This window comes from Anolis sagrei, chromosome 4 (assembly GCF_037176765.1).
Source record: "Anolis sagrei isolate rAnoSag1 chromosome 4, rAnoSag1.mat, whole genome shotgun sequence".
Lineage (NCBI taxonomy): Eukaryota > Metazoa > Chordata > Lepidosauria > Squamata > Dactyloidae > Anolis > Anolis sagrei.
This window is the reverse complement of record NC_090024.1, coordinates 98519291-98536270: the sequence shown is the minus strand read 5'-3', so window position 1 is coordinate 98536270 and position 16980 is coordinate 98519291. Positions and strand designations below refer to the sequence as shown.

Below are 16980 nucleotides of genomic sequence, written 5' to 3'. Positions count from 1 at the left end.
TGCAGGTGAACCTTCAGGAGAGAATGCTTCTAGAACACGGCCATATAGCCCAAAGAACCTACAACATCCCAGTGATTCCAGCCATGGAAGCCTTCAACAGTACAATGCCAGAGAAATTTCTTAAGATGTAGTACACTCTTTGAAATCCACTTATATGTAAGTGTTTTGGTAAACTTCAAGGAAATAATCCAGCAGACCCACATATTACACAATGGATCAATTACAAGACTCTTTGCATAACCTGTGACCCCATTTTTCTTACCTGAAATGAATGATGTATTGGATGTTTTGAAGGCCAAAGAAGTGATTTTTGTAGCTTCTAGCATGATTCCATGGTCAACTTTTGGCAAAATATGTAGCAGAAATAGCCCATTGCTCTGGAACCCTAGAGAAAACATTGCTCTAGACATCTAAAGGTTGTTCAAAATGATTTTTGATATTCAAAGGTCTTTGCATACAAATGAAACTAATAAGCAGCCTACTGTGTACACAAGAAGCCTTATGCATCCCAGAAGGATGAATTTAGTTTAAATACGTTCCTTAATGGGGTTTTTTTTGGGGGTGGGGGGAGATTAGTGTTCTACAGACTTGCCTTTCTTTACATGGGTTCACTTTTTATCATTTTAAGCTTTCCTCAAAGCCCCCCATCACTCTAGTCAGCAGTAAGTCTCAGTACAGCCAGCAGTGGAGCTTAGTGAGCCTCATGCTTGTGGAAACAACCTAAGCCCATTTCTGAGGGTAATTTATGGCTGGCAGAGGCAAGAAGGAGGGCCTTCTCTTTATACCACCACCAACCCAAGCACATTTGGGGATAACAAATGTTCCGTCGCGTGCTGGGCCTGTAAAGAATTTCCTTTAAGACAGGACATGCAACCTTTGCCCCGCGGGAAGCCAGGAGCCCAAGGAGAAGTTCTCAGAGGTTTTCCACCACAAATGACCTTTAGATGGCTTGTGAAGTATAACAAAGTCTTTTATTAATGAACAGTCAAACAAAAACTTCTCTTGTCTTCAATAAAGCTAAACAAATGCTTCCAGGCTTTATGCAACTGGTGACTTCCTAATCTTGCCCATGAAGGACAGCAACTGTCTTCAATAACTTCTTCTTTACTTTAAATGGAAATCCCCTTTTTAACTTCTCCCAGGCTGACTGTAATCTAACCCTTACTGATGTGGGCTCCGCTACCAAGTTGAACTGCGTCTTGAAGCACCGAGTGGACCTACCAGTAAAGGCTTAGATATTCTCCAGCTGGAGTTCTTTGGTCTTTAGGGCTGTTTTCCTGGAAATCTTTGGAGACTCTTAAGACTGTTTTCCCCCGGAAAGTCTTGGATGCTTTTAAGACTGTTCCCCCTGGAAAGTCTTAAGGGTTGAAGCTTTTGTACAGAGGAAGCTTGCACACGTCCTGTACATTAGCTTTCCTTGCTGAGACTAAATAAAAAATGGCTCCCTTCCCTTCCCAATTGCCCTGAGCAAGGGGCGGAACCAAAACTTAACGATAATGGACAGGTGACTTGCCCTATGACTGCAACCAAAGGAAGCCACCTATCTGCAGTGTCCCTGAAACCCAGGACTGCAAGCAAACATTTAATACAAAGCAAATAAAATTGGAGCTCCTGGTACAGCCGTACCAGAACAACAAAGGAGAGGATCCTTTTTGGTGTCTGCTTCGAGACTCTGGAACTCCCTCCCAAGAGAGAGACCAGGATGGCCTCATCCCTGTTGGCTTTTGCAGGCAAGTCAAAACCTTTCTGTGCCAGCAGGCATTTGTGGGAGTATAAGGGACACATTACTGGGGAGGTTTGTGAAGAAAAGTTGGGAAGATAGTTAGTTGTAAATATAATTTTAATTTTACAAGTATTTTTATTTATCTTAACCGTACTTTAACTTATATCCACGACATAATATAAAATTGCTTTTAAATTATTTTTAATTTTTGTATTTCTCATTTTAAAATGTATTGGGCTGTGACATGTTACTGTGAGCCACATTGAATCCCCATGGGGGAAAAGGTGGGGTAGAATTAAATTAAATAAATAAAATAAGATTTTAATAATTTAACAAGAAATACCCCAAATCATATCTCACCTTCAGAGGGAGGTGAAATGTAAATCAAGTTCTACATTTCCTTTACATTATCTCATCTCCCCAAGAAACTCCAAATCTCCCATGTTCTTAAAGGGATTATGTAAAGATATAGTATGGCTTTCGTACTTCCCCTACCATGATTTTCTTGACTCAATTTATTCCCAACCTCTTGGGAATGTGCAGGTGCAGAAGACCTTGCCATAATTTGCAAAGAAGAGATTATATAAAATGAGTTTGCCCATCTATTACATAATGTAGAAAATCTCACCATTCATGTCTGAGTCCATTTCTGATATATTCTATGGTCCTCCACTGCTGTGCTTTTGATTATTTTCAGCAGCTGGACTTCTGAGCAGCAGGAACAGCATTAGCATAGCAATAGCAAGCAGAGCTACAAGCAGCAACCTTCTTCCCATGCTATTCATTCATTCCTCAGTTTGGAATTCATATCGTATACACCACTTGCTATTCCTAGCAAAGTACAGTCATTATTTGGCTTCCAGAAATATCAGCACAATGGTAGAAGGATGATTAAATGACTCTTTTTGCAATGGCCACAACAGAATGACATTTAGGGCTTGCTCTACTGTTGTCAGAGTGAGGCAACAAACCTCCATGGCAGGCTAGCACAACACGATTATCCATGGTATGCCAACTGTATATAGCCGATGTTGCCAATTAGTCATTTCTGTATCCATAAGCAAGCACTGTGTTTTTGGGCACATTGGGCTCTGAAAGGGCCATCAGAAATTAAGTAAGCACCCCACCCTTCCAGTCCCAACTCATTGCCTAAATGTATTATTATTTATTTCAGATAATTATATCCCATCCTTTTCACCCCAGGGGGAACTCAGGGTGGCTTAAAACTGGCAGCCAAACAAACAGTAGCAATACAATCACAATTAAACATTAGTTTAAAACAACAGATTATAAACATCAATTTAAAAATTAAACAAATCCAAATCTGAATCTAGATGTGATGAGAGGTTATGCAAGCCTCTCGTCACATGAACTTTCTTCCAGTGCTTATTATGGTAGAAGGCCTCAGTGGTGGCCCATTTCCAGAAGAACCCGCTACTCATTGGGCCAGTGGGAGATGAATGATTAGATTTGTGGTTTTGCAAGACCTGGCAACATTGCTTGACCTAAGCAAGGATTTGTGGCAAGTTTAGTTGAGTCTTTGCCTATTGTGGGTCTAAAGGGAGATTTTTGTGGATCTACTAGAATTTTAAATGTGTGAGGAGCAATTTTACTTCATCTTCTCCGATCTAAAGCTTAATCTGTTTGCATAAGATAGTCCATTTTTGTTTTCCCAACTCAATGGTCTGTTTGCTTTGTGTTTAGCATTGTGTTTTGCATTGTGTTTGGCACTGTATTTAGCTAATTGGCATTGCAATTGGCATGGATTAGAACAAGTCTGCATAGTAATATTTTATTGCCCTCAATCAGGGAACTCAAGAAAGTAGGCAGGAACAAATAAAAAGGTAAAGGCAAGGCTGCTTTACCAAGCTACCTTCAAAATTTAAACAGCCCAGGTCCTGATTTTCTTCTGATTGAGAGTTTTTAGGTTTTAGGACTATTTAATCTCCTCTTTCAGACCTGGAGAGGGGTGCAGAAACACAGAGAACCATGCATTCAGTGGGGGAACAGACTGGATAAAAGGATAATATTAATCTCTAATGTAGATCTACTTGTGGTTATTTTTGTTATTGTTTATTATTTTCACATTTCTGATAGAATGGTAGCTTCTAGTGGTGGGTGCAAATAGGTGAATTTTTACTTTGATTGATGAGTTTTTATAGGGAGGGGTTCTCTGGGTTTCTGAGGGGGAAAAAAGGATCCCACTATAACAATTTCTGTTTTTGGTACAGAGTTTAATTTTGTTCAAGAGGTCAGCTGACTGTACCCAAATATATTGCATGTCCTACATGGTGTAATATCTTCTCTGAGTACAAGGGCATCTAAATCTTGCCTCTAGAACAATCATCCCAAGTAGAACATTATTTGGGCATATGTTTGATGCATTACAAAGGTACCATCACTCACTATTGCATTCAAATTACAGTGGTGATAGAATCATAGAATCAAAGAGTTGGAAGAGACCTCATGGGCCATCCAGTCCAACCCCCTGTCAAGAAGCAGGAATATTGCATTCAAATCATCCCTGAGAGATGACCATCCAGCCTCTGTTTAAAAGCCTCCAAAAGAAGGAGCCTCCACCACACTCTGGGGCAGAGAGTTCCACTGCTGAATGGCTCTCACAGTCAGGAAGTTCTTCCTCATGTTCTGATGGAATCTCCTTTCTTGTAGTTTGAAGCTATTGTTCCGTGTCCTAGTCTCCAGGGAAGCAGAAAACAAGCTTGCTCCCTCCTCCCTGTGGCTTCCTCTCATATATTTATACATGGCTATCATATTTCCTCTCTGTCTTCTCTTCTTCAGGCTAAACATGTCCAGCTCCTTAAGCTGCTCTTCATAGGGCTTGTTCTCCAGACCCTTGATCATTTTAGTCGCCCTCCTCTGGACACACTCCAGCTTGTCAATATCTCTCTTCAATTGTGGTGCCCAGAATTGGACACAATATTCCAGGTGTGGTCTAACCAAAGCAGAATAGAGGGGTAGCATTACTTCCCTAGTCGCTGTATTGGAGGAGTTCCTTGACCATTTTAATGGGATCTGATTTTGGATGACACAAGTACTTGAAGCCTCTTTCCAAATCTGTCAAGATACAACAAGGGCCTGTGATTTTGCTGTCATTTTAGGGATAGATGGTGTGCTGGGTTGTGGCCCCAGGAATAGATGCAGGACAGTTTGGCAAAGGATAAAGGTAGGTGTGGTAGGAAGCTTTTGATTTATGCAACATGGAGTGAGCAAGGAAGAAAATAAATACAGAAATCTGTTTGGCCTTGCATGGTCATTATGTCTCAGTTATCAATCATCAGATCATTTTGTTTTCAAGGGTTGGACTATAAAGGGCTGATAGTATATACTTATCTGAGACTGGCAAACACCTTTTCTTGTTGGAACACTCTTGCAGGATATCTTTTCGGCAGCTGAGCAAAGATTGATGGAGTGCCTCCATCCCTGACCTGAGGAAACTCTTTTTTTTTTTTTTTGTAATAGGCCTTCTCTGCTTACTACATCTCTGAGATTTGTGAGCAGAATATGGGACGAGGCTATGCAGTCCCTGAAGCTGACAAGCCTAGGGTGGGCATGCTGGTTGTGGCTGTTCTCCCACCCAATAATGTAATGCTGGAGGGGGTAAGGATGATGTTTATTTGCATCTCTTCCCCCAGGTGATTTCCCCTTGCAGACAGAACAGTAGGCCTGTTCACTTGGTAGTTTATCTACACGTTTGATCCTTTTGGAGATGTTTTGAAGTTATGCTATGTTAGAACACAGTGACCTTAGTTCAACCCAGTTGATGGTCTGACTCTTTATTCCCATTTCTACCTAGAATAAGCTTTAACCAAACATCACAGAAAAGTCCAGACATAATGAAAACTATAAATATTTTTCAATATATGAGCCTGACAGGAAAAAAATAACTGTGATAAAGTATACTGTGTGGGCAAATGTGTTTAGAAATTAAAATTAGTATAAGAACACTCAATAACCATTTCTTTTCAGAACAGTTCTCTCCCCTGAAAAGGATAGCTGTTGCTCTCCATTCACACATCACAGGATAATGTATTTTTATACAAGTGGAAAATTTTAGAATATGAGGCCTTTTGGCACTGTAATCTTATTTTGATGCTGTACTTAGCAATAATTCTATTACAGCTTTGCAATTCTTAATTGCTAAAGGAAGGTGTCTCCTAAGCAGACAGAAGGTTTGAAGACATAAAAATCCATTCTGGGTCATGAATCTTGAATGGATAAATTTGCTAAACCTGAACATTTGTTCACTTTTTATATTCAGGTAAACAATCATGAGCTGTGGCCCATGGGCCAATTGCAATCCCAAAAACTTTACTTCTGCAGCCTCCATGACACTATATTAGGGCTGTGCCGCAGCTAGTTAGTAGCCAGCTGCGCTGACCAAGAGGTAATGAGTTCAAAGCCAGTCCGGGTCGGAGTAAGCTCTTGACCATTAATAGTCTAGCTTGCTGTTGACCTATGCAGCCCAAAATACAGTTGCATCTGTCAAGCAGGAAATTTAGGTACTGCTTTATGCTGGGAAGCTAATTTAACTAATTTATAACACCATAAAACCCTCCAGCAGCGTGCATAAGAATGAGGGAGTACTCCATCAAGGACTTGGTGTCACACGTGGATGGTGAAGCAGCAGCTCCCCCTGTGGCCAGAATCATGCATACGCTCATGAAGCCAGAAAAGCTGGAATGATTAAATTGTCTCTGTGTCTGTCTATATATGTTGTATGTCTGAATGACATTGAATGTTTGCCATGTATATGTGCACTGTAATCTGTCCTGAGTCCCTTGCGGGGTGAGAAGAGTGGAATATAAATACTGTAAATAAATAAATATATTAGACCCCAAACAACCCTAATTTGTTTGGGGTCTAATATAAGCTTTTACAATCATATACAGGCAGTTTCCAAGTTACAAACATTTGACTTACAAATGCCTCATAAATAAGAATGGAGGTTAGACAACAAAATGTGAGAGAAATCTACTCCCCAGAAAGGAAATTCATTCCTGAAAGAGTTATCATGGGGAAAAGGTGTCTCCACTGAAGAGTTATCACCAGTCCTTGTTTCCACAACAAGACAAATTTTTCAAATCCAATTCTCACAGGGACAGAAAGTGTGATGAAATCTTCTGAACAGGAGCACAAACAGCAAAATAAAATTACCTAGGACTGCCTCTGTGAAGAGTGGCCCCACCAAATGCTTCATTATTCTATTGATTCAAACTTTTGGGGGGGGGGGGGAGGAGGTCCTGTTTCCTTCTTGTTCCCTTACCAGTCTCCGCTTATTTTGAGCATTTGCTTTCCACACACTATTTCTGCAAGCTTGGTCTACACCTCCGCATTTCCCCTTGGTGATTCTTTACTTCCATAGAAGTTTTAATGAATATGAAAATCCTCATTTTTGGTGACATCATTTATCTGTTTTGTTTCATTTTGCATTGCATTGTAGTTTTATGGAGTTTAGAATTTTATTGTAAATAATGTTGAGCACTTTCTGAATGGAGGAGTGATTCAAATAGTTGGTGTTCCTTTTTCCAATTTTTCATTTCTTCTTTCTCAGCATCTAATCCTACTTTACAAATGATATGTCGAGCATACAAGAAAGCAGATGCAGGAATTAAATGCAACTTTGCCTTATCCATTTTCCAATGGGAGATAATTCAATTCCTTCATATTCTATCCTAATAGTAGTCTCCTATCCTGAGTACAGGTTATGCAAAACAATCAAATGTTTTAGTACAGTCATTTCTTTAGCACTGACCAATAGTTATTTGAGGCCTATACAGTCAAATTATTTGTTATAGTCCATAAAGTACAGACTGATTGGGTTGTTGTAGGTTTTTCAGGCTATATGGCCATGTTCTAGAAGCATTCTCTCCTGACATTTCACCTGCTTCTATGGCAAGCATCCTCAGAGGTAGCGAGGTCTGTTGGAAACTAGGAAAATTTAGGTTTATTTTTTTCTAGTTTCCAGCATACCTCACTACCTCTGAGGATGCTTGCCATAGATGAAGGCAAAACGTCAGGAGAGAATGCTTCTAGAACATGGCCATATAGCCCAAAAAACCTACAACAACCCAGTGATTCCGGCCATGAAAGTCTTCGACAATATACAGACTGATTTATCTTTTAAATTCTTTTGTATATTCATAAATACAATTGAATCTCAGTTAACCAGAACTCCCAAGCAATAGAAACTTGCAAGCAACTAACAAAAAAATCAAAAAAAATAATACTGCATTCATTAAACTGATTTATAATATTAACATTAAAATAAAGAGTTTATGGCGTGTTATGGGCATAATATTAGCTAGGCCTATTTTAATAGTAACTCTCACACAACCGGAAACTACATTTATCCAGCATCTATCAATCCCCATGCGAGTTTGTTAACTGGAAGTCTACTGTACTTATCTTTTAAGCTGCTAGCAGTTACTGATTTTACTATAAGCCGTAATTTACTGAAAACATTTATTAGCATTTGCTAACTTGTCTGGTTGCTCATATAGCTGTTTTGTTTGTGAAAAAAAAGTTACCACTTTTCTGTATCTTTGGAGTTTGTGCTTGCCTTCTCAAAAGTTTGGCCAGGACTTAATACAGTTTTGACTTTCTGAGACAATGATCTAGCTGCTGTGGCCTGCAGAGTATTTGCAGCCCCAAAGAGGCAGCACAAGCAGAAGCATTACCAAAGGCTGCTAGACCACCATTTCTGAACTGCTCTCCAACACACAAACTCTAAGTAGAATGATCTGTGGGTGTCTATTTGCTGAATGGGGTTTCCTGAAGTCTCAATATTCTGATGCTAGAATGCGAGATTTTCATAATTTTCAAGTGATACAAAGTAGAGGTGTGCAATTCGACCAAAAGGTTTTGGGGTCCATTGTTGGATGACCCCTTGTAAGGGAGATCCTTTATTACATGTGACAGGGGGGGGGGAACCTTTCTTTTCAATCCCACCGCTGCCACCACTGTAAAATAATATATGAGGGAATTACAGGTGATGAGAAAGAACGGTGTGTGTAGGTTTGGTACTGGTAGGTTTGCTGCCACCACCCCAAATTACAGTTTGAGGAATTGTCTTATTGTTGTACTTGAGGTAAAATGTCCCTATACACCGGCTCTTCCTTTTCGCTCCCTTTCTGGTGAATGAACTGTAGAGATGTAGAGGCTTACTTGATCTAACCTTATATGATGAAACAAGGCTGAGGCAGATTAACAGTAAACTAGAGAACAGGTTTATTGAGATATTTGAAGCAAACAACTGACTACTGAGAGGGACATACACATAATTTGTTTCTGAAGCACAGACTTATCAAGCAAATTGTTTCTTTAGAAGGAGTAACTTTTCCTTAACATGAGCTACTTTCCTCACACTATCCTGTAATATGTAACAGTGCGTTTCTTTGGCCAGCTGCCCCTGGCTGCCTTCCAGAGTATCTAGGTTTCCCCTGGAGTACTCTGAACTTTAGGGAAATAATCCCACTTTTATCCTAACCTAATACAAGAAACAAGCCTTCACTTTGACTGCCCTAGTCAAACTATACAGAAGCACTTGCTCTTAATTATTCCCTAACAGTCTAATTCCTAGCTCACTAAGAAACTCTCTTCTCCCTGTCTGAAATCTTAATCCTTTCTCTGCTAGATCAAATGCAAAGATACAGAATGGGTGATGCCTGGCTCGAGAGCAGTACGTGTGAAAAAGATCTTGGAGTCCTCGTGGACAACAAGTTAAACAAGAGCCAACAATGTGATGTGGCGGCAAAAAAAGCCAATGGGATTTTGGCCTGCATCAATAGGAGCATAGTGTCTAGATCTAAGGAAGTAATGCTACCCCTCTATTCTGCTTTGGTTAGACCACATCTGGAATATTGTGTCCAATTCTGGGCACCACAATTCAAGAGAGATATTGACAAGCTGGAATGTGTCCAGAGGAGGGCGACTAAAATGATCAAGGGTCTGGAGAACAAGCCCTATGAGGAGCGGCTTAGGGAACTGGGCATGTTTAGCCTGAAGAAGAGAAGGCTGAGAGGAGATATGATAGCCATGTATAAATATGTGAGAGGAAGCCACAGGGAGGAGGGAACTCTCTGCCCTGGAGTGTGGTGGAGGCTCCTTCTTTGGAAGCTTTTAAGCAGAGGCTGGATGGCCATTTGTCGGGGGTGATTTGAATGCAGTGTTCCTGCTTCTTGGCAGGGGGTTGGACTGGATGGCCCATGAGGTCTCTTCCAACTCTTTGATTCTATGATTCTATGATTCTATGATTCTCTCTCCCTTCTGTCAGAAATGACAGCCTTTTTACACTCTCCTTCAACTCCTCCCCTTGGGGTCTGAACCAATCAGGAGTAGGCTGACTCCTCCCCTTGCCTCTCTGCCTATGCCATCATGTCTGCCATCCTGAGCTGCCTTCCCAACATGGAGGCCAGTTCACTGACCTCCAGGCTGTGGCCCACGAAGAAAAAGTATGAGTTCATTACACCCCTCATTCTGCTTATGGGGAAGTTACTTGAAAGGGAAGAGGTTTGCCATTTTCATTCGGCAAAGATAGGGGTCATTGACTACAATGGGAAACTTTGAAAGGCTCAATCCTCAGCTATTTTAAGGCCTAACTGCATAATACTGACCTTAGCTTTAGACCCCATTTACAACTGCAGTCCTGCCAAATTTCAAAACAATTCACCAATATACTAATTATTTTAGAATTATTTTAAATTTTAACCATAACATTTTAAAAATAAGACAGACTACCAGAGAGCATTCTGGGGATTGTAGTTGCTGGCTGAGTCCATTCTCAGCCAATCAGAGCATTGACATTACCAGACTCTTACTGGATGAGAAACAAAGATAAAAACTTCAACTCACATCATGCTCAGAGAAGAAGCACCCTATGCAAGAGCTACTGGGAAAGCAAGTTCTCACGGACCTTTCTGGAGGAGGATGGAACATTCCAAGAAAAAATGGACGGAGGCTGCTTCTGCCAGGAAACTCCTTCCTCTCCAGAACCGATACAATCTGGCTCTTTTAATCCATTTTGCCAGGCTTTACATCTGCCTTTCCCCATTCTGTTTTTGGGTATTATACAAAATGGCTCACCAAAAACTACAAATCATTTTAGTTCAAACTGATTCAGGCCCAAGCCTAATAGGAAGAATATCGGAGCCTAGTAACAACTGGAATCCAGAAAAAATGGATAGAGAATTTATGGCCTGAAGAAAATGAAGTGGAAATTACCTGTTCTCAGATTTTGGTGGTGATGACCTCTATTGATAGCGATTTGTCACATATTTTCAAAGTTATGTGGACATAAATGTATTTTTCCCCAAACCTCATACATAGTTCAGCTATCCCTGAACAATATGTTTTGAGACTTTTCACGGCTTCTGACAATTTATGTTAGTTCATAAAACTGGCAGTTCATTTCAACATAATGACCAAGTCATCAAAAATTGTCCAACCTCATAAATACCCAAATAAAAGCTAACAACCAGAAAGAACTTTAAATCTTTTGATTTTTACATACTTTTATGTTTATTGCTTATTTGTTCTCTCATTGGGTACCGACAGGTACTTCTTTGTTTCTTTATGCATGCAGGTCAAATTGCCAATTTAAAGTTAACACAGCATCACAATGCTCCTTATCCTTTTTCACGCCACAATTACCAGACAACATTATAATAATATTAAGGAACAGATTCCAATAAAGGGAATGGCAAACAGCAATTGAAAGATATGGAAATATCATATGAATAATTATTTCATTATAGAATTATAGGTGTGGCATTAAAGATCACATTGCCCAGCCATTATTGAGTGAATATTTAATCTTGGGGTGGAAAAAATGGTCACAAATATTTGAAACCCATCCTGAGATAAGGGGAAAACATGCTTAAGATTATCATCAATGGATGAGGATAGTATTTTCTGCCCATAAATGTGCTTTTTCTAACAGAAATCAAGTTTTCTGTGACATACAAAAATTTTCTGTATATAAAAAATATCTGTTCAGAAAATGTTGTTTTCTGTTTGTGAGTATGTATGTGTATTTCCATGTGTATAATTTTTCACAGAAAAGATCCTGACCTGCAAATATTCTTCAAAACCTGCATAGCTTGTGATATTTTTTTTGCAGCAAGGAGAAAAAAAATGATAAATTATTCATTAGTGCCCATAAGAATGAAATTTATGAAGATTTGCATTCCTAAATTAAACTGCCTTCTCTTATAAAGAACCAAGGGAAGGTGAATCCACTTCTTTAGGCATCATGCTTAAGTCCTGAGCTGTTCTGGCAATTTGATTTTTTACTTCAATTTGTCATGCTACGGTTTAAGAGGATAAAAAGTGCTTTGCTACATCTCATCAAGACCTTAGCACTGTTCAGATAATTATTATGTCATGTGTACAATGAACATCTGTGAGGGTGAAAGTGCCTAGCTACTTGTTTAGTTTTCTATGTGTGGAATCACATAAGACCAAGAGAGAACACAGTGTTTGCAACATGCACTTGCATTGACGTCAGAGAGCCAAAGTTTGCCATTACAGTGCCTAAATACTGTAGCCACTGTAGGTTCAAATTTCCTCTAAGACTGCGAAAAAAAAATGAGGTGCATACATTTCAGTGTTCAGATGGGGTTCCACATGACTATGTGCTCTCTTATTCATATAAGAAAAAGGTCAGGATTATGAGACTCATGCTGACATCCATCTTGGTTTACTGAAGTGATCCTATAGCTGAAAGAGCAATTTTTATTCTCTCTGATGTTTACATTTAAATGTATAGTGATAGAGTGTAAAAACACAATTTCACTGATGCATTATTCCATTATAGCACTATGTTAAAATTAAAATAAAGGAAGGGAATAGAAAATGGAGAAGAAACGATAATGAATCAGTGCCTGGACACAAAGAGATAGAATCACAGAATGATAAAATCTTAAAATGAGAAGTAACAACATGGGCCAATCCCCTACAGCAGTGGTTCTCAATCTGTGGGTCCCCAGATGTTTTTGCCTTCAATTCTCAAAAAATCCTAACAACTCATAAACTGGCTGGAATTAGTGGGAATTGTAGGCCAAAACACCTGGGGACCCACAGGTTGAAAACCACTATCCTACAGGATCTCTAGCTAGCACATACCCAACAGAGTTTAGTAGTCTGGAAAAAGCTTACATGTGGACTTTCTTGCTCTCTGATGTGAAGAAAAGTCCAAACAAGGTATGGCAGCAGGTTCTGGATCAGTGGTTCCCAACATTTGGCCCTTCAGGTGTTTTGGATTTCAACTCCCAAAAGTCCTAACAGCTAGTAAAATTGCTGGGATTTCTGGGAATTGAAGTCCAAAACATCTAAATGGCCAAAGGCTGGGAACCACTTTTCAGGATGGAGTATGTGAAAAAATCTTTTAGATTTTTCTTCTTGTGAAAACAATGGAGTTGCAACATACAAGACAAAATTCCAATCCAGTCCTCACTTATTCTCCAAGATTTTTCAAAAGTTATTTTTTTCTGCAAATAAAGAACTTTCTGCAACATTCTGGGATGAAGTTCATCTGCTCCTATGGATCTGAACTCGTTCTTTCTTTTCAGTGTGATCTGTTGCCATCCGTGCTGAACAGTGGCCCCACCAAATGCTTCATTATTCTATTGATTCTAACTTTTTTGGAGGGTTGTGGTCCAGTTTGCTTCTTTTTCCCTTACCAGTCTCAGCTCATTTTGAGCATTTGCTTTCTACACACTATTCCTGCAAACTTGGTCTACACCTCTACATTTTCCCTGGGTGATTCATCTTTGCTTCCATTGAAGTTTCAATGAATAAGAATGTTCTCCTTTTTGGTGACATCATTTATCTGTTTTGTTTTATTTTTGCATTGCATTGTAGTTTTATGGAGTTTAGAATTTTATTGTAAATAATGTTGAGCACTTGCTGAATGGAGGTGTGATTCAAATAGTTTGAGTAAATGCAAACAATAAATAAATATACTAGATAACAGCTGTTTATAACTCTCACTGTTGTGCTTTGCTAACAATTATTTCACTGATATTGGACTGTGCTAGCAGAGGAAGCCCAAACTCCTTTCTCATCCTCAATATGTAAATAATGGATGAGCCTTAGAGAGGCCTAAAGCTTTTTTAGCTTCTTTTCCATTCTGGCAGCTTACAAAAAGTTCCTGAGTCCACAAACCTTTTATTCCTCCTATTTAAAGCTGTATTTTTTTAATAAGGCTCACTCAGCCGAAACATGTTTTTCTAGCTGAAGTGCAGAGCTATTAGTATTGAGTACTTTCTCAGTCATGCATTAAGGACAGAACAATTCCCAAAAGCTTGACTAGAATAAGGTGAAAGCCCTGTTTGTAGTATATATGTACACTACATTTATTTTTCATTACTATTCTCTCCCTTCTTTCTCCATTTTCTCCATCTCTTGATATTAGCTTTACATTCTGCCCCATTTCTCACCCTATTTTTCTTTCCTCATTTTTGCGCATCCCAAAATAAAACCTCAGTTTAAATTTCTCAAAATACAACTTTTATAAGAAAAAAAATGTTTATTTCTCTCATTTTCTAAGTTATAAAGGAAATTATCACATTTTCTCCAAATGCTTCCTATTAGAGAGGGAGATACTGATGTAGTAGAGGAAAAAAAATATAAGAAAAAGCTATGCTACTGCCATCACTAATTGTGAGCCCTATCTTTGAGAAACTCCATTGATAAAATTGTTCATGCAATGTCTCTGTCCAATAATGTGATAGGAAATTTACTCCGTGTGGGATTTATTCCAGAGACTAGAATATAAAGCAATGGGTTCAAATTACAAGAAAAACACCCACCTAAAATTAGGAAGAACTCTCTTTCTTTCTTTCTTTCTTTCTTTCTTTCTTTCTTTCTTTCTTTCCTTTTTCCCTCTTTATATCCTGTTAGAACTGTTCAACAATGGAATGGGTTGTCTTGGTAAATTTTGAAACTCCCATCTTTGGACATATCTAAAGAAAGTGTAGATGGGCATCTTTCAGCAATATTTGTGTGTTCCTTGATGCCAGGGGATTGGATTAGATGGCCTCTGTCATCTCTTCCAGCTTTAATATTTTGGGACTTTGATCACAAAATATATCAAATTCTATTAATGTCCCTGAGGAAACACATGAAAAAGACATTTTCATCTTCACAGACTCCTATAATCTTGTCCACTAGAATGGAACCTTGGATAACAAGAATATCAACTGCTATGAACTATGTCCTAAGAATGTATAAACTCCGCAGTAGTAATAGGTGGCACCTCTCGTCAAACTCAAATTTGACAGGTACCACGCCCACTTTTGGGGAAGGCCCCTCCCACGCCCCTCCCACTCAATGCCCGGAAGTCCCGCCTCTCCTAAACAGGAAATGGATGCCCGAGAGGCCCTCCCACGGCCTGAAACCCCACCCCACGGGCCACCCCACCCCCACCCTAACCCAATGTGTGGAACATAGCGTGGATAGACCTATCCCCAATGAATGGCATGTGGAAATGAACAGCCAGGCGCCCGTGTGGTAGTTCTAAGCTGACATCACGTGTTGCGTTGTAACCAATAGGGAATGGTTTAGGCTCATAAGGTGACCATGTGATAGTGGGGCCCAATAGGCGTTGTTTTTAGGGGTTAAATAACTGTACTAGAGTTTTAGGGAGCCTGCTCTGACTATTTTGCGGAACAACACATAATATGGATTCGCCCGCTGGACCATCATCCTCCGTGAGCCTTTCAGTACCAGATGCCCCTAGAAAGAAACAAGCAACTATGAAGAGAACAGCTGTAAGCGACTACAGGTACTGGTCTTATCCAATCACGGAGGGGGCAACAGGATTTTCCATACCGGGAACACCTGTGAGCAGTCCTAAAAAGCGGAGAGAAACCTCGAGTGCAAAACCGCCGACAAGGCTCAACTTATTACCGGGTCTTTATGCTGTGGAAAATAAATTCACAGATGTTGAGCCTGATTTTTATGGTAGGGGTACAGAGCGTGTCGAATTGAAAAAGCTTTTCCCTGAAATGCCGAGAATGCGATGTGGCGACGCTGATGTGGATGTTGATGATGAAGGGTATGGAAGTCTGACTAATAACCTCGGCTACCAGGACGAAGAGATAGTGCCTGATACAGACCCTGAGGATTTGAGAAGATGGCATGCCAAAATGGAGGAAAAACGCCGGGCGGAGGCTGAGGCTGAAAAGATGGATGAAGGAATGGACTGTAAAGCAGACTATAAGGATAGCGAGAGTATGTGTGAAGAACCAAACCCAGACAGAAGCATTCGGAGGTCACTCCTATCTGATCTGTTGAAGTATGCGGCAGAGGAAAAGGAAAACACGGCTGTTGATGAAAACACTTCTGACGGTTTTGAGAGTTCTAAGGTAAGCGTTAGAATGTCCATACTGTGTATGTGTGGGGGGGTGGGGGTAGGGTGGGGTATGGTGTTGTGAAAGAGAGTGACGAAATTGTGTGTTGTAGACTCATTGCTATTTGTTTGATTTCCGTAGGGAAGTATCCACTTTTCGGGTGATGTGCGGAATCTACAGATCGGGGACTCGCAGACCATGGAAGTTTCCATCATGTCCTGTCTTTAAAACAAATCCTGCAGAATAGAGATGCTATGTGTGTTTTCTCAATAAAATGAGTTTGATCTGTACCCTTGTGTTCATTTCATGCATTAAGAGCCATGTCAGAATACGCAGAAATCCTAAAGAAAATATATTATTCGCCGGGGAAGGTAGGAAGCCTCGGTGGCGTTTGTCCGCTTTTTCAAGAAGCCAGAAAACAATGCAAAAGTGTGAGGAAGCGGGATGTTACTCAATGGTTATCCAAACAAGACAGTTACACGTTACACAGGCCAGCGAGGATCCATTTTAGAAGAAACAAGACTATTGTTTCTCATGTGGATTCTCAATGGCAGGCAGATTTAGTGGATATGCAGCGACTTTCAAAGTATAACCGTGGTTACAAATACATTTTAACAGTGATAGACATCCTGTCTAAATACGCATGGGGAGTACCTCTGAAGGATAAGTCAGCTAGAGAGGTGGCAGGGGGGCTTAATGCAATCTTTACACAAGATGGTCGAAAACCTGAAAAATTACAGACAGACCGGGGCCGTGAGTTTCTAAACAAGTCAGTATCCACGCTTATGAAACATCATGGGGTCCATCACTTTGTCACCAACAATGAGGTTAAAGCTGGAGTAGTGGAGCGATTTAACAGAACTTTAAAAACAAAAATGTGGAGAT

General features: G+C 39.9%; 2 protein-coding genes across 2 annotated transcripts in view; one reads left to right on the top strand and one right to left on the bottom strand.

Moving 5' to 3' along the window:
* The window catches only part of LOC132774511 (cadherin-18), a 768567-nt gene that overhangs the window by 663839 nt on the left and 87748 nt on the right, over positions 1–16980 (bottom strand). The window lies entirely within an intron of this gene.
* Positions 15003–16385, top strand: LOC137096814 (uncharacterized). Its single transcript, XM_067467044.1, has 2 exons — positions 15003–16110; positions 16237–16385. Exons 1-2 carry the CDS (start codon positions 15424–15426, stop codon positions 16321–16323), a joined length of 774 nt encoding a protein of 257 aa, XP_067323145.1. The 5' UTR covers positions 15003–15423; the 3' UTR covers positions 16324–16385.